General features: G+C 54.7%; 1 protein-coding gene across 1 annotated transcript; it reads left to right on the top strand.

The window, feature by feature from the left end:
• The first annotated feature begins 2,369 nt into the window (after positions 1-2,369).
• On the top strand, positions 2,370-15,839 carry LOC103817491 (LON peptidase N-terminal domain and RING finger protein 1-like). Its single transcript, XM_018915508.3, has 12 exons — positions 2,370-2,772; positions 6,409-6,527; positions 6,926-7,048; positions 7,256-7,381; positions 8,032-8,167; positions 8,949-9,042; positions 10,165-10,279; positions 10,903-11,024; positions 11,427-11,585; positions 12,032-12,194; positions 12,280-12,426; positions 13,567-15,839. Exons 1-12 carry the CDS (start codon positions 2,409-2,411, stop codon positions 13,762-13,764), a joined length of 1,866 nt encoding a protein of 621 aa, XP_018771053.3. The 5' UTR covers positions 2,370-2,408; the 3' UTR covers positions 13,765-15,839.
• The last annotated feature ends 5,827 nt before the right edge of the window (positions 15,840-21,666 follow it).

Genomic DNA, 21,666 nt, shown 5'->3' with positions numbered 1-21,666 from the left:
AAAAAAAAAAGTTTAAAATCCTGTTTAAAATCTTGTTTTGCTTTGCAAATAGTTCCTACACACAGTGTGATCTGTCCTGCGTTATGCAACACGTGAAGTTCTCATCTGGCCAGCAGAATGGTTAGCATTAGGCATTTAAAAGTTTTTTTTTTTTCTTTTTCAGTTATGTACTGAGTCAGCACAAACAGGGGAGTGACAAGAGAAAGCATTCGGAGTTCTGAACCAGCTCAGCTCTGGACAGATTGAAGAAAACAAAATGTTCTTGCACACTGGTGCTAATGAAGCCTGGTTTGCCATGGCCTCGTGTGTCGTGGTTGATTGATTTTAAACTGCATTATGCAAAGCAGCAGCACGTCTGATCTGCTTGTGAGGCGCTGGAGAGCCCACACATGGTTGTGGAGTGAATCAGGAGGTGAGGGAAAGAATGAGGCAGGTCCCATGTGAACAGCCTGGTGTCTCCCACAGGAACTGGCTGGGGTGATGAAGGATGCTGTGCTCCTCACCTGACAGCAGCTGCCCCTGGCAAAGGGCTGCTGCTCCCAGGCTGAGCCACACAAACAGGTTATTGTGCACTTTGCTGCAATGTTGGCTGTAGTAGCTAAAACCACCCTCATTTCATGGCTCACGAGCCAGGAACGTGCTCTTCTTGAGGGGTAAACTGCAGGTAAAACTGGTGAAGACTCTGTGGTGTCAGTCTTTGTTTTATTAGTCAGTAGCCCAGTTTTGGTGGAAAAATGAGCCATGGTGGGAACTAAACCATGAAAGGAGAGTGTCTGGTGTGAATGATCTTTGTCCACCTGAGAAACACCCATGGGAGAACTGCTGGGGGAGGGGATGTGCAAGGTCCTCTGAGACAGGGGTGGAAGGGGGGAGCTAAAGACTGACCCTGCAGATGGGGACATGGAAAAAGTCTCCTGCTGGGCAGAGTCCCAGACAGACTCCAACGCTCCCACTGCCCCTAATGCCAGGCTCAGCTTTTCAGGGCAGTGTTACCAAATGTCACTTGAGATTTCTCCACTCTGGAGGTATCATTGAAAAAGATAACGGAGGAAGCAATGAAGCCTATCAAGCCCACATAAAATGCTTTAGTTGTTGAGCTTTTAAAACCACTTATGAGCCGTTTAATGTAATTGCAAGAGATTTGGAAACAAAACCTGCTCCACAGCCCAAACCTCCACCAGCCACTCCCTCAGTGGGGCACAGGTTTCACCAGCACTGACGTCCCACTGGTGATCTCCCTCCCCGAGTAGCCCTGACAGTGTGTGCGTGGGGTTGGGTTGTTTTTGGGGACACACAAATGAGCCCTTGGGGAATGTGCATCATCCTGATCTACTAAGCTCCAGAAATGATAGATTTCAGCTGTTTTCCTCAGCACCTGCAGTGCAAGAGCTGCTGGCTTTTTGCTCTTGTGGTGAGGGGATGCATCTCCCTTGTGACACCGGGTAAATCCTGGGGGTCTGTGAGTGGGAAGGGGATTGTCCACATACAGGGTCTGAATTAATTCAGTTCTGGGTAAGCAGAGCATCTGAGAGAGATGTGTTTTCCCGTGTACGTTGGAGAAGTTCCCCTTTGCCCCCAAACATGATGGGTTTCCGTGGAGGGTAATGCAAACAGGCATCGGGCGCCAGCCTGCCCTGCTCTGGAGCACCACAACAGCTGGCACCCCACTCCCACTCTGGAGAGCCTCAGACAGCTGAGGGACCCCAGGTATCCTGTGCCAGCCGGTCTGGAGCCTCCCACCCTCCTGTCCCCACCACGGAGCACCCTGTGTCCCCAGGACTTGTGCCCCAGCCCTGCTCCACAGCCTCCCGGACACTCCAAGGAGCCCGCACCGTGAGTGGCTCCAAATTGCCCTGGCCGCACTCTGGGGCTCCCCGAAACACCGCCAGCACTCTGAATCCTGGTCCTGCTTCGGGGTACCCCAGATACCCTGCGCCCCCGTGCCCATCTGGTGCAGAGCTCTCCTCGCCCGGCTCACGGCTCCAGAGCCGGTGTCCGGCTCGTACCCGGCCGCTCCGGGGCCCCCCAGCATCCCCGCCTGCCGGGGACGGGCAGCGGAGCCCCCTGGCACCCCTGCAACCCGGCTCTGGGGGCCGGCACACCAACCCAGCCGGGCCCGTCTCCCGCTCCCCGCGCCCCTCGCCGGCCGCGGCGCCCCCGGTACCGCGGGCTGCGTTACGAAACGCGGCCGGGGCGGGGCGGCGCGGCCGGCGGTGGCCAATGGTGGCCGGGCAGCCCCGCCACCGGCGCCTGCCCCGGGTCCCTCCGGCGGGCCGGGCCGGCAGCCGCAGCCTCCGCCGGGCCGGGAGCGGCGCGGGGCGGAGCGGGGCGATGCGCGGGGGCGCGGCGGCGGCCGGGGCGTGCGGGCACCGCCGGCTTTAGGGAGGACAGCTCCCCCGAGCGCCGCCATGAGCGGCCCGAGCTCCCCTCCGCCCGGGGAGAGCCCCTCCGGGCAGCCCCTCGGGCTGGACCTGCTGCGCTGCCCCTGCTGCCGCCTGCTCCTCTGGGAGCCGGTGACCGCGTCCTGCGGTCACTCCTTCTGCAAGCCGTGCCTCGGCGGGGCCGGGCCGTCCCGCTGCCCGCTGTGCCAGGAACGGCTGGAGCTGCTGGGCATCGGGGCAGCGAGGTGCAGCGTGGTGCTGTGCGGGATCCTGGAGCGATGCGTGCCGCGGGAGCTGCGGCTGGCAGGGCTGGAGGAGCGCGTCCGCGACCGCCTCGCCCGCGGGGACGCGCGGGAGGCGCTGAGGATGGCGCAGAGAGGGGTCGAGCTGGGTAAGGACCACCGGGCTCGGGGGCTGGGAGTGCGGATGGTGGGCTGCGGGGTGCCAGGGACCAGCCCGAGAGACTGGGATGCGCGGGCTGGGCTGTTGCAGCAGGCGAGTACCAGTGTGGGTGACAATGTAGGTCACCGTGTCCCTGCGGCTCAGTGCGCTCCAAGCCTGCACGGTCCAGAGCGGGAAGACGTGGGAAGCTGGAAGTGTTGTAAGGCAGAGCTGGTGGGGATGGGGATGGGAAGGGGGGATGCTGGGCATTTCTTCCATATCCGTGGATGTCCCGAGGTGCTGGGGGCCGTGGGCCGCTCGACAAACCACGCGGCTCGTCCCCTGCCCTGGCCGCGCCGCCGGTGTCCCATCGGCCACGTGCTCCTGGGGAGGGACGAGCAGCCGATAGTCACATCTTGCAGCCCGGCAGTATTTCAGGGTCAGAGAGAGAGCTCTGCCCAGGGGGTGACCATTATGTAAAGCGGTTGGGACTCGTCCAGTCGGGGATGGACACGTCCTCTCCCCCAGAGCCTGGCGAGGACACAGCCTTGGCAGAGCTCCTGTGCCAGCCCCATCGTGCAGGTCAGCGCCCGGCCCGGCCCCTTCTGCAGCCGGCCCTGGCCAGACATTTGCCTGCAGAGCCGGGATCGGGCCCGGGGGGGGAGGTGGGGTTTGAGCTGCTTTAATGTGTGGCTGTAAGTGGATTTCTTGGAAAGTAAATAAAAGGGGTTATACAATGCGTCTGGAGCAGGGGGTTGGGGCGACGGAGGCAGAATTTCTTTTCTCCGCGGCGTTTCTATGACAGCACGGAGCTCTCCTCCCGCAGCGAAGGCTCTTATTCATCGCCTGCTGCGAGACAAGTGCCAGAGGTCCAGGGTAAGCCTGGAAACGAAGGGCTGAGCGGACCGGTCGATCCTGGTGTTGGCAGCAGAAAACTGGTCCTTTTATGCAACCTCCAGAGGCATCCGTCTCTTTGCACACCCTCCTTCTCAGGAAAGGCACATGCACACTCCTCCGGTACTCATTTGCCAGGCTTTTGCCTGGTTGGGGTGTACAATTACCCTTTGCTTTAAAAATCCTTTGCTAGCATAAAGAGGAAACATTGCAAACTCTGCCCTCACTCTTCCCTGCACGTTCTGTTCCCCGAAAGACAGGAAAGTCTGGCTGAGGGCAACAAGGAAATTGCAGTCACAGCCTCAGCTCCAGTGAACCTTTGCTTGCTGGGGCTGCCAGGCTCAGCCACGTGGGTGGTGCTTTCAGGATGTGTTTTCCAGCTCCTGCAGCCAGCTTTCAGCTGCACGCTTTTTTTTACGGGCTGCCTTTCACTTTGGAACAGAAGCACTGATAAATGTTTGACCCATGGGGATGTTTTATTTGTGGTTCAGTGTGGTGTGATAGGTGAGTTTGCAGTGCCCTGCTCAGCCCAGCCTGTAGAGCTGCTCGCTGTGCTTGGGTGGAAATAAACTGTCAACTTTTTATCTTCATTCTTTCTGAGTGAACATCAGAAAAATGCAGTGTAATGTGTAGCACAGGAGGCCCTCTGACATGCCTGGAGCGTGGAGGCTGGTGAGTCTCTGAGGCTGCCAGCTGGCTGATGGCCCCGGTGTGTAATGATATCATAGATCAAAAATAACTGCAGCAGCAGAGAAATGCAGAATTCATTGCCCTGTTTTACACATCTGGGGTGTTTGTTGGTTTTTTTTTTTTTTTTTTTTTGTTTGCCAAATCAGTTTCTTTATTGCTGGGGCTGTGCAAATGTTTGAATGGGTTTGCCCACATGGAAAATAAACCTCTAGACTTTGTACCTATTTGCTCATCCCTACCTTGTGAGGGGCTGGGATGGGTTCTTGTGGGATGGGGTACTGAGCAGCAAATTCCTGTGTTTCCTCACTCGATCCCTGAGGTCTTGGCTAGTATTATAAAGGAAAAGAAGCTCCCAGGGACCATGCTGTGCTGCACAGCTCGGCATGGCCAGTGCAGCTCTTGGTGCAGGAGTGGCTGTGCCTGCCTCTGCTGCTCTCTGGCTTAGGGTGACACCAGGCAGGGAGCAAAGTCTCTCTGTACTCCATGCTGGGCATGAGGAGGCAATAGCCATGGCAGAGTTTGCTCCTCTGTGATAAGAAGTGGTGGATGCCTGGGCAGGGTGACAGGGAAAGGGCAGATGCTTCCTGCACCCGGCTCTCATGGAGCTGCTAGTCCTGACCTGCAGTTTGCTGGCAGAACTGTGTCAGCACCGTGTTTGAACCGGGCCAGGAGGAAATGCTGCTGGCTTTGGAAGTGCAGGACAGACATCACCAACAGTGATGCTTCCTGGGGACTGCTGATCAGCTGCCAGCAAGGCCCAGGGACCCAGCTTGCCCCTGGGAGAGCTCCTGGCCCTTCAGCAAGGTGATGTTACCCATACCACATTTGCCAATGCAACAGCAGTGCCTGCAAATGGTGCCTAATTTATGGTACTAGGCTGGCCTCAGTGCCAGCATCCTGCAGGGTCACCATGAGTTACCTGTGCTAGACCTGCCATCATCCCACAGGGAACTGGGAGCCAGTGCCCTGTGTGACACTGGAGGCCTCCCCAGATGCACCAAGAAGCAACAAGTCCCCAGCCCCAACCCTCAGCAGCTTTGAGCTGATGCTCAGCGCTGGGGGGATGCAGGGCTGGATGCACAGACCTGTTATCTGAGCTGGAATACCAGCACTGCTCTGGATGTAGGTCACCTCCCTGAGCTGTGATATAACGGGGTGGGTCTGGGCATCTCTGCATTTCAAAACCCACAAACATTGCCACACCTGGATACTCCATGAGTGTGGGCTCTTGGGGTGCTGCTTCCTCACTCTCCCCAGCATCTCCCAACCCAATTCTGCCACTGGCTGTGCTGATAGGAAGGAAGGTCATTATGTGGTTTTCCAAGGCAGGAAAAAAGAGGATCTCATTGCCAGTTTTTTAGGAAAAGGCAGGAGCTTGTAATGCTTGGTGTCATGACTAGCAATGTCTGTGGGACCTGTGCCCCCGCCCCCAGCACCCTAATGTCCCAGCAGTGACATCTTGCTGACAAGGAACTGGATTCTCAGTTCTTTTCCTCTTTTTTGGGGGAATCTCAGCCTTTTCTCATCTGTGGGAACCCTGGGTCATGTGGTGCAGGCAGATTCTTACACCCCTTTGGCTTCTCCTCTGCCCCAGGAGAGCAGTGACAGCCAGGTTGGTCTGGGAATTCAGGTATCCAGCACTGCAGTCCTGTTTGGTAACATGTTATTGTGACTCTGCTGGGTGAGTCACATCACAGAGCCTGCCCTGGCCACAGCCCTGTACGTGTATGGTAGAGCTTTTTTTGCTACATCCCAAAAAGATGGATGAAAGCCCAGATCCCAGCATGGCTGAGCCCTGAGGCAGTGGTGGGGCCTCTTGGCTGAGGGTGTTTTAGGGAAGATGGGGGATAAAAACAAAGGGAAGAGCCTCAAACAATTTAAAACTGGGTATTTAGGAGGAATAACTTCCTTGCAGAGGCTTACAAAGCCAGTGTCTCCTGATGAAGAGCACTGCAGGCTGTGCTCTATGTGAGGCAGTGGCACAGGGACTGTCCCACTGTGGTGGCCTGTCCCCAGGCTGATCCAGCCCCACCAGGGCTCATGTCCCACGTTCTCTTTGCAGCCCTGGAGTGCAGCTCGCTGCGGCTGTGCCGGGCAGAGGCCCTGGTGGCACTGGGGCAGTACCCACAGGCACTGGAGGACCTGGATGCTGTGTGCAGGGCTGAGCCTGGGCAGCACGAGGTGAGTGAAGTCCACATGGGCTGCACAGGAGCAGCTTCCCCTTTCCTGCATTCTCCATTGGGCTCATCCTGCTCAGAAATGCACTTGGCAGAGCCACTGGGTTGCTAATCAAGGTGGCAGGTGCTGTGCTGCTCTCACAGCAGAGGTCTGGCACTGTGTCCATCCTTCACTTCTTCTCCAACTCTCCCTAGGCTTGGCTTTTGCAGCTGCTGCACTTTGGAGAATCCTGGGGTTTTTAGGCAGATCTGATCGGGGAGCAGTGATGTGTCCAGGTGCTTTGGGGTGGGAGCAGGCAGGAGGCAAAGGGACATTCCCCTGGGGCTGGCATGGGAGCTGAAGGGGCACATGCTCTGCTGGTCGCTGTCTCCTAGTCATCACATGTATTTTCTGCTCTGCAGGCCTTCTTCAGGAAAGGGAAGGTGCTCCTGGAGATGGGGCAGAGAGCTGAAGCCCTGCTGGCGTGGGAACACTGCCTGACACTCAGTCCCCATTTCCAGCTGGCTCGGAGAGAGATGGAGAAGGTGCGTGGGCTCTGCCATGTCCCTCTGCTCTCACATCACACAGGGAGATGTCCTTGTCCTCTGAAGGACTCCAGAGAATGCCCAGCCAGCACAGACACCTCCTGCAGTGAGCAGAAGGGTGCTTTGGGGAAAACAGGGAGCCTGAAGCCCTCCCACCTCCTTGCTTTTTCTTCCTAGCATCCCCCATCCCTTGCTTTGTCCTTGCAGATCATCATGGAAGCTGATGCTCCTCAGCCATGCACGGCTGCACACCTGGGTGATGCTCACCTGAGCTCAGCTGGTTCCCAGGTCGATGGAGGGAGCCCAATGCTCCCATCCTCCACACAAGCTCAGGTAAGAGCCTGCAATATCTGAGTCTGCAGGGAGACTTCATGTCCCTCTGGGATATCCCAGTTGCCCAGTAATGGGAAAGGAGGCGTGATAAGGGGAGGTTGTGCAGGACATGTAGCCATGCTTACCTGCTTGTGTGCTGGGATAAGAATCTGCAGCTGGTGGAGGGTGGGAGAGCAGGTGTCATCAGGGCTGATGCTGTGGGAAGTCAGGAAACAGAGGAGACTTTGTCTCTCTATTCATCTCACTATATACAGGGGATAAAAAAAGGAAAACAAAAAGTGAGTTTCAATTTTTTTTCATCTAAAAGACATACTTGAGAATAGTTCAGACCATTAGCAGCTGTTAAGGAAGCTTTTACTTTCCTCTTTGCCTTCTATAAACAAATTTAGCAGCCTTGGAGGGAGGAGGGAATTCAGAAGATGGGCTCAGATACACCCAAATAGCAGTTGGTAGTCTGGACAGAGTGAACCATGTTTTAACCATGTGGTGGGCAGCAATGTTTGAAGTTCACTCTCCTGCTGTCCTGCAGATGGATGCTGTTAATGTTCAGTGACACACCAGAAAACCTCCCAGGGCTTGGTGGGACAGATGGGGCTGTGCATTCAGAGGGAGAAGAGGGTTTGGGCTCAATTTCATCTTGCTGTGCCTAGGATGAGAAGGGAGAGCTGGCAGATGGCCAAGGGGGTGCTGGGTGTGAGCACAGCCAGGACAGAACCACCCTTCCCCAGCTGGGACAACAGCCAGAACTGGAGACATCAGCAGGGACTCAGGGCCAGTGCCTGTTGGGTGAGTGTCAGCACAGGTACCACAGTGTTGTGTCATGCAAATTACTTGTTTGAAATCCATTTTGGCACTGAGAATGTGGTATTTGCCCTGTGTCCAGCTCAACAAACAAATATCCCAGGGGCACATGATGGGGCAGCTCTGGCTGGGACATTCACTGCTTCTCATGCACGTGGGGAGGATCCACCTGATCTGCCTGTGTCAGCAGGTGAACTTACACCAAACCTTTGCCTCCAGCTTGGTGACACGTTCTTGCTAAAGCCAGGCATCACTTGTTCCCTGTGTGGAGAGGAGAGGCTTTCTGTGGTTCCCATGTGTTTAGATGGGTTTTGGTTTAGATTGAATTTCCGTGTGGGGAACAGGACATGCCGTGAGCTGGGCAAGCAGCACCTCCATCAGCATTCACTTGCCATCAGTGTTTAGCCAAGGGACTGCCACATCCCTGGGTTTGCATAAAGCAGTGATGGCTCATGGCAGGTTTCCAGAGACTTCCATCATGGAGCTTTTTGGGCTGCTTTACTGCCCAGTGCCTCAGTTTCCCTGCCTGCAAAAGGAGGGGATACCACCTTCCCCTACCATGGGATCATGAGACCCACTGACACACCAGCTATGGATGGACACAGATGAGTTAATAGAGGGGTTTATGTTGAATTTCTTAGTGGTCTTGTTCTTCTTTGACACTTTCAAAGCACTTTGTGGGGCAGTTATGCCTCAGAATGAGGTCAGAATGCAAAGATTAATTTCCTATATTGAAATGGGGGATTGTCTTCTCTTTTACCACTAGATAACAAGGAGGAGACAGCAGCAGCAAAGTGTACCCAGCCATGCCTTGGGGAGTCACTGAGCATGTCTGACTTGGAGTGCTCCCTCTGCATACGGTGAGTTCTCCTGCAGGAGAGCTTCTAGAATGAAGAATTGGCACTTGCTGGGGTTTTTTTTGCTGGTTTACTGGTGTACATCTTTCGTCACATCTTAATAGCAAGCTCAGTCCTGAGAACTGCTGAGATGTAGGTTTGGGTACAGATAAGAGGGGAAGGCAGGGCCATGGCACATCCTGCTAGGCTGCAGGAGCTCAGATCACCCTGTCTCAGGCTGCAGCATCACTGGGGCTGGATCCCTTGGGACAGAGATGTGGAGCTGGGGATGTTGTGTGGGGTCAAAGACCAAAAGCAGTGGTGCCCTTTGTACCTGCAGGCTGGGACAGGAAGGTGTTGCACAGGGAAATTCCCTCCATGATGGGGATGTTGCAGACCTAGAGGGGAGCATTTCAGAGCTCTTTGCCTGGTGCAGGTGGAAAAGGGAATGGGACAGAGCCTGTGTTTGTCTGCTGGCTCTGAGCTGGTGTTGCACTGCCACAGGGCATGCTGAAACCAGGCTGTTATTCCTGGTGTGTCCCAGGACACAGAGCAGTTGTGCAAGTGGCTGCTGGCAGAGAGCTGGGTGGGTGTTGCACTGCCAGATGTGCAAGTTGGTCAAGGTCCTTCTGGCAGCTTTTTCCAGGTCTGTGCGTGGGGGAGAGAAATTGAGGCTGCATCTGATCTGAATTATGTGAATTTGGGTGTCTTCTGAAAGACTAAAACAGTTTTTAGGAGGAGTCAGGGCTTTCTCGAGACATTAATTTAATTTCTGACCGTGGAGCTACCTGTGAGCAACTTGAGTGCTTGCTGCTGGCTCTGCTCCTGGAGAAGGGGAGAAGGAGGTCACTGCCCTTTGGATTACACACCACTGTGGGTGTCTGGGGAACCACAGACCTGGCAGGACTAAGGAGTGCCATGTATGTACTGATGGGGTTTGCTGGGACTCCATGGAGACCCTGCAGAGAGGGGGAGCAGAGCTCAGGACTGGAACAGTTCTCATCTTACATCATTGTGCAAGCCCAGCAGTCTAAGCCCAGACTTTCTAATTAAAGGGCTAATTAAAGTCTCACTCTGCCAGACTTATCTGTGCTCCTTTCCCTTTGTTGCTCCCTGCATTCCATTGACTCTGATCACCATTTGCAGGATGTTCTTCGAGCCAGTGACGACGCCCTGTGGTCACACCTTCTGCAAGGAGTGCCTGGAACGCTGCCTGGACCACCGGCCCAACTGCCCCCTCTGCAAACAGAGCCTGAGAGAGGTGAGGGCACGAATGCCACGGGATGGAGCCCAGGGGAGAGCTGGGAACCAGCTCCAGCTGCTGGCTGCCTGCCCAGGGCTGGGCTGGGGAGGTGCAGTGCTCTTACATTGGCGGCTCCCTGGCACGGCTGTGTCAGCTCCACTCACATGGGAATGACCAGACAGTTGATAATTAAGACCAAGAGATTCATTTCCACAAGATGCCACAGTGATCTAGTGATTGTAAACAGGAGAGAGAGAGAGAAGCAAATGCTAATGACTTTAAAAAATGGAAATGGATGAAAAACCTGCTAGCCTGGAGATTTGATTTAATCTTTAATGAAAAGGGATTTGGATGAGACCATCAGGGAAATTAGGTTGTCATACAAGGACTGCATCACTGTCAGAGACAGGACGCTGTGCTGGATGGGCCCTGGCTCTGAGCTGTGTCTGGAGGTCTCGGTGGAGCTGACATCCCATCCTGCTCAATGGCTCAACATCCCCCAAAAGGTTTTATCCTTGACTTTCTCTGGTCTAAAATTACCTTCAGTTCCAATAAAAGTGAGCATGATTTAGAGTCCGGCAGGGCCTCAGGGCTTCCTCCCTGCTCTTCTCCAACCTATTTTTGGGTCTAATTCCTTTCAGTACCTGAAGGCTGGGAGGTACAGCCCCACAGTGCTGCTGCAGGACATCATGCTGGCCACCTTCCCCACACAGCTGGCTGAGCGCCGGGAGCTGCACCGGGCAGAGATGGCAGAGCTCTCCAAGTAAGCAGGGACTGCTCTGTGTGTGTGTGTGGGGGGGGGGGGGGTGCACATGGGGACTGGAAGGGGCTCTGAGAGGAATGTCCACACCCCATACCACTGCTGTGGCTTGGTTCTGCTCAAGTGATGTCTGTCCCACCTCCAGGACCACATTGCAGCTGTGCTATGTGGGTGTGGATGTGCCCCATGAGGCACCTGGGGGTGAAGGACCATCTTTGCAAGGAGCTGTTTTGTGGGCAGAATCTGTCCTTGGCCTCTTGGTGAGCCAAGTGGAACTTCAGTGTTGCTCTGTGCTGGAGCATCACTTCTTTTGCTTAGGGACACACCTGGTTTGGCAGAGCAGCTGATGCAGGGATGGGATTTGCTTGGGGAGGCATCACAGTGGTTTCTCCTTCTGTCCCTCAGCCTGACCAAGAACATCCCCATCTTTGTGTGCACGATGTCCTTCCCTGGCATCCCCTGCCCTCTGCACGTCTTTGAGCCTCGGTACCGCCTGATGATCCGGCGGTGCCAGGAGAGCGGCACCAGGAGGTTTGGCATGTGCATCTATGAGAATGGGAAAAGGTGAGCTCCTGGGCAAGCTTCCCCCTGCCCCAGCTGGTTTGCCTCTCTCTGCTCCAGCCCCAAATGTCTAAAATACAGTTCTGAAAGGTTTCCTGTCAGATAAAACCAGCAGGGAGGTGGTGTCTTCCCCACAGTGCAGTGTGAAATGGGATTAAGGAATGAGGCCAGCACTGGAGCTGGACAGAGCCAGTGGTAGCTGTCAAATACAATTCAACTCTTGGAACAGCTTCTGACTCAGGATGTCTCTGAGCTCCATGGTTCTCTGGCTGTGACCTCCAGCTCCTCTTAGTGAGCACCAGGAGGAGACTTGATTGAATCTCTGAATTTGCCCCTGCCCTGACATCTTGTTCCTGGGCCTTTTGGAGACGGTACCTTTAGGAGAAGCAGCTCTCTTGCCACCCATTACCCCAGCTCAGCCCCTGTTTTCTGTCCCTGTGTCCCTGCAGCTTTGCTGACTACGGCTGCATGCTGGAGATCCGTCAGGTGGAGCTGCTGGCTGATGGCAGGTCCTTGGTGGACACCATCGGCCGGCAGCGGTTCCGCGTGCTGAGCCGCGGCCACAGGGACGGCTACCACACCGCTGACATCGAGTTCCTGGAGGACAGGAAGGTGAGGGCAGGGCTGGCCAAAACCCCGGGCTGCAGTGGGACAGATCCTCCCCACGGACACCTGTGTCCCTCTTGGCTCCATTCAGGTGTCCGGGGAGGAGCTGCAGGAGCTGCAGTGCCTGCACGAGAGCACCTATCGCCTGGCCCAGCGGTTCTGTGAGCACGGGGACCTCACCTCCAGGCACATTCTGATGCAGCATGGACCACTGCCAGAGAAGGAGGAGGACATCCAGGTAATGCCCAGAGGGATGGGATGCACCAAACAGAGTATCAACAGAGCAGTGCTGTTCCTGCACCAACCACCCTGCTTCCTACTCAGCTTCCCCCCTGGATGAACAAAAAAAATCCAGTTTTTCACCCCTGTTACAGCATTTCTTATCCAGACAGTTGGTAGGGGTTTGTTTTGTAAAACTGCTTGATGTTTCTTTATGGTTTTAAACTGTTCTTGGAAACTGAGCACTAAAATCAGCACTGAGTTCTAAAATTTTTCCCAGAGTCTTCTCCTAAATGAGATCTGAGAAACTGAACTGTGCATGTTTGAAAAATTCTTGGGAAAAAGAAACCAAACAAATTGGCAAAGAGGCAAACCCTGCAGCTTGTTGAGTCTGCAGTCTCCTTTCTCACTGTGGTCCTTGGAGACAGCCATAGCTGGCCAGAGGTAAGGAGCTAAAAGGACAGGATCCAATTTGCTTATTATACTGCTCTGACAAATTCAGATTCTGAAGGGGAAAAAAAATCCCAAAATTTAATTTTCACTCCTTTAAGAAAGTGTCTCCTCTCTGGATCGTTACAAATATACTCTTGCTGGCTTGTCCCAGACTAAGGCTGTCCTGGCCAGCAGTCATTTTAATGATGTGCTCAAGAATTACAAAACAGCTCACCCTCCTTCAGCTGAATCGAGCTTTTCTGTCTTAGTTTGGCTCAGGTTGTAGAAAAGCCACTTTACAAAAGCAGTGCCCAACAGCTGTGCCTGCCTGGCTTGCACCTCACCTCTTCAAGTGATGGCCAATGTCCCAAAAACATTGGCCATGCAGGATTTGGCCTGTGTTTGCAAAAAGCACTGGCTTAAACAAGGAAATGCACAAGATATTTCATTGTCTCTTTAGGATAGACTTTCTACCAGTTACAGATGAGATGCAGATGCAGATGAGCCAGGGGGCTCCCTGGGGAATGCTTGTCTGGAAATTGAATTTGTTTGTCCAGCAGTTTTGAGCTTGGACAACAGAAGGGCTGTTCAGATGAGTACCTGGCCAAAGCTGGTGCTGCTATCCTGACAAGAGCAACTCTTTGCCACCAGCGATGCTACCTGGAGGCCACCCCTGTATCCACCTCGCAGCTCCTGACGTGGGGGTCTCTCCCTCTCTCCTCTCCAGGCTTCGGCAGACGGCCCGACGTGGTGCTGGTGGCTCATCTCCATCCTGCCCCTGGACCCGTCCTACCAGCTGAGCCTGTTCTCCTGCACGTCGCTGCGGGCCCGCCTGTCGCAGCTGCAGCGCGTCCTGACGGCGCTGCTGCAGCAGCCCCCGCCGCGCCACCTCCTGCCCGAGCGCAGCCCCCGCCGCCGCCTCTGAGCGGCCCTGCCCCGCCTCGGACTCACCTCCGCCCTTGGCTTCCTCTGTCTGTTCTCCAGGGTTTGAGTGTGGTTTCAGCCCCTCCCCTCCATCCCCCAAAAAGTGACCTCAGCCATGAGCTGGGTGCTGTGCCCAGCTGGCAGCGACACTGTGCCGTCCGTGCCACCTCTGGAGCTGCTTGGTGCCACTGCTGCTGTGCCATGCCACCCAAGGGGATGCTGGGCTGCAGAGCTGGGCTGTGTCTCCAAAGCCAAAATCAATTGCTGAGTGGCTTCTGCGCTGAGGAGGATTCTCCTTAGGGGGAGGACTGAGTGCAGGCATTGCCTCAGTTTGGGTTCTTCCACTTTGAAGGACAGCTTAGGGGTTTTGGTAGATGATCCTCATTCACACAGGAAATTTAGAGGCTGGGGAGGGGTGGCACTGGGGAAGCAGAGAAGTTCCAAAGGCTTCCTTTGGAGGACGCTGACGGCTCTGCTACTGCTTACAGCTTTGTGTTTGAACAAGAAGAAAGGTTAAATTAAACAATCTCAAACTCATGGTCTTGCTCCCAACCAGCTCCATGGCCACATGATGAGGAGATGGTTCTCTTTGAATGCTCTCAGGTCCAGACACCCCCTTCCCACTGCTGTGCTCGGTGCTGTGCTGTTTGCTGGCCAGACCCTTCCTGGGAACGCTGCCAGCCACTCCCTGCCCTGCTGGCTCCAGTGCTGGAATTGCCGTGGGAGGGGGAATTTTGTCAGCTTTGGTGCTTTCCCCCTACCCGAAGGCTGCTGTTCCCGACCCTGGCTGGGTTCAGGTTACAGGGTTGGACTTGGGGGCTGGGAGGAGATGATAGCACAAGGGAGTTAAGTCTGGAAGTTTTGTTGTGAGACTTTCTGTTCCTTGACTAATGCAATTTCCCCCTGTTCTGTGTTTGTTGTGAACTTTCTGCTTCCTCAGGAGAAAATCAGGATCTCAGCTGAGGCTGGACCTTGCACTTGGGACCCAGAATAGTTCAGGATCCCCCAAAAGAACACAGTGAAGTCAAAGGGATCCAAATCTCTGGAGAGGCAGGGAGGGGGCAGGATCAGTGACCCAGGCCAGGAACCACATGTCAGAGGAGTGAGTGCTTGGCTGCTGCTTGTCTCTAGACACAGGGCAAAGACTCTCTGGACAGACCAGGCCTCCATGGAAATCCTGAAGATTTGGGATTTTTGTCTTTCATCCACAATTGCAGTGGCTTTGGGTTCAGTTGTATGAGTGACATCCACTTGGTTGTTGGATTAACACTGCTACTGGAATTTTATCCCTGCATTTCTCAAAGGCACCACACCCCCTCAGAGGGCTGTTGGACGTGTGTGGGAGAGAAAATCAGGGCACTGATCATTACTGCAGGTGTTCCTGGGCTGAGCCTGGGTGGGACACTGGCTCCAGAGAGGTCCCTGCTCAGGGCCACCACCTTTCCCTGTCCTGTCTCCAGGAGTGAGAAGTCCCTGTCCCTCCTGTCCATCCAAGTGCCTCCCTGGAGCAGCAGTCAGGAGTTCAGGGCTGGCTCCCCAGGAACCTCTGTGAGCACAGGGCAGCTGAGGACAGCTCAGAGCTGGGTCTGCTCCTCCACCTTTGAGCCACTGCGCTGGCCCAGGAGCACCATGACTCCCAAGGAGCCACATCCCTGGGATGTCAGATTGGCAGGGGCTGGGGCAGGTGATGGAGGGATGCTTTGCAGTCCCAGGGCAGGTGGCAGGGTGACACTGACATTCAGGAAGTGCCTTTCTTTTCCCCAGGGTCAATGTGGGCTCACCCTGTGACATCCCCACCCCACGCCACTCCCCTGCCCCTGAGCTGCTGTTTCCCCAGGGCTGAGAGGTCCCTGTGGGTCTCTCCAGCAAGGGGTTGGCAGGGGGGGATGCAGGAGATCCCCTGTCACACTGGGGAGGAGCCAGGGCCCAGAGCCACCTCTGCCTGGCTGCTTTGGGAAGGGATCCGTGCAAATTGCTCCAGTTTGCTTGGAGCACGTTTGTGGTTTTTATTACTGTCTTTGCTCTTGGAATGACATTTTCTTTCAGGTCATTGAAATAAAGACCTTTGTTGTTGTTGCTGTTTTGTTGCTGGTGTTTAACTTTTAGCTGCTCGTTAATAAAAGTGCTTGGGCATCCCCAGGGAGATTTGGGGACACGTGGAGAGGTCACACCTTGGCCTTCAGACAGCAAGGTGGGCCCAGTGACCACGGTCCAGCCAGGGCAGATGACAACTAGGGGAAGACAAAAGGTGGTTTTGCTCACAGAATGTGTCTGAAACAAGACACGAGGAACGAGCTCCTGCCTGTCATTGCAGCTAAAGGCTGTGGGGAAGGATGGGGTGGGAGAAGAGTCCAGTAGAGATGCTGGCCAGTGTGGGATGACCCTGGAGATAATGTCCCCAGGACAGCATCTGTCCCTGTCCTGCCTTTGCAGCCGTGGGCCGAGGGCTGTGAGCAGGTTAGCTCCTGGCAGCTGGCATTAGGGATGAGAGATGATCCAGGGAGGTGTGCATGGGATCTAAGGTGAGAGGGTGGTCCTGGATGGAAGGTGATGTCCTGCAGGGACAGCTCTCAGCTGTCTCTTTCTCCCATCTTGCCTCTTCTCTCTGCTTCCCAAAGGTGCCATCCAGAGCAAGGACGAGAAGGGCACTGCCCAGCTGTGCTGGGCACCTTTCCTGGGACAGCAGCAGAGAGGGAGAGGGCTCAAGTGGGCTGAGATGGCAGATAACCCTAAACAGACCCCGCACCTCAGAGCAGTGTCCCTGCTGTCCCATTAATGAGGAGTTACACCTTGAATTCCTCCCCAACAATGCTCCAGAGAAGCAGCTGTGCCCTCCTGAAGCCCAGCTGTGAGCTGTGGTTGGTGTGTGCCCAGGAGCTGGCAGGGATGGTGTGTGCCCAGGAGCTGGCAGGGATGGTGTGTGCCCAGGAGCTGGCAGGGATGGTGTGTGCCCGGGAGCTGGCAGGGATGGTGTGTGCCCAGGAGCTGGAGCTGGCAGGGATGCTGTGTGCCCAGGAGCTGCCCGGGATCCCTCTGCCGTGCTGCCCGGCTCCCACTAGATGTCAGAAGAGGCTGAGTGCGGGCGAGGAGGGAGGCACAGCCGAGGGGATGTGCAGCATTGGCTCTTGCCATAGCTTGGCTTTTCTCCCCCAGCCCTGGCCCCAGCCGGGCTGCCCTGAGCTCTCCATCAGCCCAGGAGAGCTGGGGCCCTGTGCAGGTCACTGTGAGTCCATCTCCAGCTCCCCAGGGTCTGTGCTGCAGGCTCCTCTCCCTGCTCCAGCCAGTTTGCTCTCTGGGGGCTGGAGCTGGCACTGGGGCATCTGGGGGTGTCCTGCTCCCCATCATCAGTGCCCAGGCACTGGGGGCAATGGTGACAGCCCACGAGCCAGCAGTGTGTCCTGGTGGCCAAGGGCTCCTGGCCTGGATCAGGAATGGTGTGGCCAGCAGGAACAGGGAGGTCACTCTGCCCCTGCACTGGCACTGCTGAGGCACACCTGGAGTGCTGTGCCCAGCTCTGGGCCCTCAGTTTGGGAAGGACATTGGGACACTGAGCACATCCAGAGGGGACAGCGAGGCTGGAGAGGGGCTGGGAACACAAACCCTGAGAGGAAGCCCTGAGGGAGCTGGGGGTGCTCAGCCTGGAGAAAAGGAGACTCAGGGGTGCCCCCATCACTCTCACAGCTCCTCAAAGGTGGCTGTGCTCAGCTGGGTTGGTCTCTTTCTCCAGGCCACTGACAGAAGGAGAGGACACAGTCTTAAGCTGTGTCAAGGGAAATATAGGTTGGATATTAGGAAAAAGTTTTTTATGTAAAGAGTGATAAAGTTCTGGAATGTTCTGCCTGGGGAGGTGGTGGAGTCCCCATCCCTGGGTGTGTTTAAAAAAGGACTGGATGTGGCACTGGGTGCCATGGTTTAGTTGAGGTGTAAACCACTGCTAGCACTGGCCCCACTTCCACCACCCCAAAATGTGACCTCCCCAAGAGCACCACTTCCTCCCTTCCTGCTCCACACCTTCAAATTGAGACATGGGTGACAACTTCCCTCACCTAACAGCGTGGGCAGGCAATTAGATAAAGAGGTAAATAATTAATACAGCAGGTGTCAGACTGTGCCTCATCTTTCTTTAACAAATGGTGCATTTCCAAACTAATTAGACCAGCCAGTACTTGAGAGAACGGAAAATCAACACAAGATTGTTCAAGCCAAGATTTTCTTCTCTAGCAATGGAAGAGGAGCACAGTACATGTTAAGTTAATGAAGGTGGGAAGAAAAAGGAAAAAAACAGCACCTAATTTTTTCCACCCTTTAGCAATACCAGTTGGTGCAATGAAAGATGGGTTGTATTGTTCCTGCTTTTTCAGAAAAAAAAATAAAAAAGCAAAGGAAAGCAACGAAGACAGATGTGCTGTCTCTTTCAAGAGAGTCACCCACGGGATGTATTCAAAGCTGGAAAATGACAAGTGATGAAAAAAAAGTGACTCAAAGTCACTGCTGAAGAAGTTGGAGTGGGACCTGCCTATTCACCTGGAGAAACATTGAATACCCTTAGTTAGAGGAGAGCCATGAGGAACATCGAGTCCAACTCCTGGCCCTGCCCAGCCCAAAAATCACACCATGACAATGTCTGGGATCTCATGATTCTGCTGTCCCTTCCTCTGGCCAGGCTGCATCAGGGGGTGAAATTCACCCCTGTCCTGTTCAGAGCAGAGCAGGGTGATCCTGGGCAGGTGCTGAAGGTGACCCAGGGCAGAGATCAAGTGGCAGCTGGACAAATGCCTTTGTCTCCTGTGCAGTGGCATTTTGGGGGTGCTGCACTGGCATTCCCTGGCTGTGCTGCACGTGGGAACTGTGCAAAGCCAAGCCCTGATCCAAGCAGGAGCAGGAGATCTGGGATGATGCATCAGGTGGAGCTGCCTTAGCATGACTGTTGGTAATTTTCTCCATTAATAAACTGATTTACAGTGACAGCCTTTTTCCAAAGGCTTTTCCACACCCATTTAGCTCCCTCACACCAGCAATGCTACCGACCTGCAACTGAGAAGCTCTGGATTTGGGACAGCAACAAGGGGCTGCCTCCCAGCCCTCCCACACCACCTGATCCAGGGCCACCTTTCAGCCCCTGGGAGCACCTGGAGGAGGGATTAACCCCCGAGTCTCTGCCCACAGCCACATCCATCCCAAGTGCCCATTGGTGATCTGGGCTCTCCCTGCTGATTCCTGATTTCACAAACCCCTTTGAGCCCAGGCAAAATATTTACAGGACTGATTAAATGTCAAGGAAATGGGAAACTTGTTAAAAGTATGGAACTTACATAAATACAGCATTATTAAAACAAAATGTGACTTTTAGCAAGGACAGCTCTCTCAGCTGGGCTGTGTTTACCTTAATTGTTTCCCTCCATTAATTACAGTCTGAGAGGAAGACTTGTGCAAATTGAAATAAATTAATCGAATTTGTTTAGAGTTTTGTGTGTCTGGCTTATGGGGATTGCAATTAAGCTGGTATGTTTGGTGTATTAAATTACATTGCCTAGATCTATTCTTCCCTTTTCAAGCACCATGGACGTGAAAAGGCAGAAGTCAGTGCCAATTAAAGGGTAAATAGGCAGTGTGAGTGATGGTTATTTTAGCTCCTGTGCCTCAAGAATTTCACTCTTTGCAAGTTTTGAGGCTCACTCTGTAATAAATAGACCACCAGCTCTGTGCTGTGAAAGATAAAGGGGAGATGGTGGAGCAGAGGCCAGGGCACATCCCAGCTCTGCCCTGGCAGTGGAACAGTGACGTGGGTGGGAGTTTAGTCCAATTCTCCAGAAAATCAGGCTCTGTGACTCAGCAGCAGCCTTGCGTGTGCTCCTGCTCGTTCCCACCAGCAGCTGCCCAGCACCACCCACGTGTGACACAGGGGAAGAGGCTTCCAGATATACCCAGGTCCTGGCAAGGTCTGTGAATATGAGAAATTAAATGGGTAAAAAAAATGCATCTTCCTAATGGGGAGAGGAAGGGGATGCTCAGCCAGCAGAGAATCTACACTACAGTTTTTTTAAAGGATGAGTGTTAAAGAGGAAACCCTGCTTCACTGGTCTCATCTGTGACTCAGTCTTACCTGGGCTTGTCCCAAGGCAGCCACAGGGGCAGGCTGAGTGTGAGCTTGCTCCAAGACCCTCTAGCCCCATGGAGAAGTGCAGCCAAACTTCATGAGGGATTCCAGCTCAGACTAAGGACAATGGTGCAGTTTCCTCTCTAGAGTAAGAGGAATTCTGAGAACAGGAAAAAGAAAAAAGAGAATCCAAATTTCATTTGATGGAGCTGTGCTGCCCACCCAAGGTGACTCCTGGGGGATGGTTCTTGCAGCACTGACTCAGGCAGTGGGGCCAGGCAGGAGGTAAGGAGGGTGTCCCCGAGCTGTGGGGGCACACAGACACCCAGGGAACTGCAGTGGGGCCAGGCAGGAGGTGAGGAGGGTGTCCCTGGCTGTGGGGGCACACAGACACCCAGGGAACTGCAGTGGGGCCAGGCAGGAGGTGAGGAGGGTGTCCCTGGCTGTGGGGGCACACAGACACCCAGGGAACTGCAGTGGGGCCAGGCAGGAGGTGAGGAGGGTGTCCCTGAGCTGTGGGGGCACACAGACACACAGGGAACTGCAGTGGGGCCAGGCAGGAGGTGAGGAGGGTGTCCCTGAGCTGTGGGGGCACACAGACACCCAGGGAACTGCAGTGGGGCCAGGCAGGAGGTGAGGAGGGTGTCCCTGAGCTGTGGGGGCACACAGACACCCAGGGAACTGCTCTGCAGAGCCATGGCCAGGGTGTAAGGTGCTTCACTCCCCTCCCCTGTGACTCATCTATGAAACCACAGAGGATTCAAAACTCACCCCCTGTCACTTCCCTGCCATCCCTCTCCCCCCACTGCTGCCCTGAGCCACGCTCAGTCCAGAAAGCCCATTGCTGTTTGTGTTCCTGGTAAAACCCCTCCAACATCCCCCAAGAGGAGCAGATTCCCATGGGAATTCTCATTGGCATCCCTGTGCTGAACAACCCCACACTGCTCTCACCTGCTCCCACGGCACTGGGCTCTGCTGGGAGGGCAGGAGGACACAGCCTGGCCATAAACAGAGGGTGAGCAGGGCCCAGCAGTGTCTGGCAGATATGTTTCCTGCAAGCAAACCTCTTCACCTGGCCATCTCCTGAGCCCCCATGATGGATGGAGTGGCTGGGCTGCAATAGGATTTCCACCCAGAATATTGGCTGGATGATAAAGGAGTCTGTCTGTGGTGATAATTGCACCATAAATAGCTCTGGCTGCAGCAGTGAAGAGTGAGGCATGAGAAAACCTCACCCTCTGCATTCCTCCCACTTCCTTCCATCTTCCTTACTGCTAACGAGCAGGGAGAGCTCCTCGTCGGTTTTTAGAGCCACGAGAGGTTTGTTGTGCTCAGACCCAGCTGGGCACCTTCCTGCCCATAAATCCTAACAGCAAGAAAGGAGAGGGGGAGGAAAAAGCAGCCCAGTTGGGTGATTACTGGAAAGCAGCAGGTAGGGCTGGATTGTGGCACAGCTGTCCCTCCTCATTGTCTCCACTGCTGCCTCACTGCCTCCTCCAGGCTTCCCTGGCTCTTCTGAGCACTCCTGGGCACTTGGGGGATATCATCCTCCTCTACTCCTCTGATGGAAACTGAAAACCTGCCAGCCAGCCCCAAACACTGAAAAATGAGCTCAAACTGGGGAGTGCTGTGAAAGTCAAGGCTGGAAAGATGATAAATATGACCAGATTGAAAGCTCTCTCTGGCTCCTGGCTTTCTGAGCCTGCAGGAAGCACATGGATGCCTTGTCTTTTCTCCCCGCCCCACCCCCGAAAAAAAAAGAAAAGAAAAAAAAAAGGGAAATGGATCTGACTTCACTGGTACATT

This window comes from Serinus canaria, chromosome 13, assembly GCF_022539315.1.
Source record: "Serinus canaria isolate serCan28SL12 chromosome 13, serCan2020, whole genome shotgun sequence".
NCBI classification, from domain to species: domain Eukaryota; kingdom Metazoa; phylum Chordata; class Aves; order Passeriformes; family Fringillidae; genus Serinus; species Serinus canaria.
The sequence above is the reverse complement of the archived record's forward strand: the minus strand, read 5'-3'. Positions and strand labels throughout refer to the sequence as shown.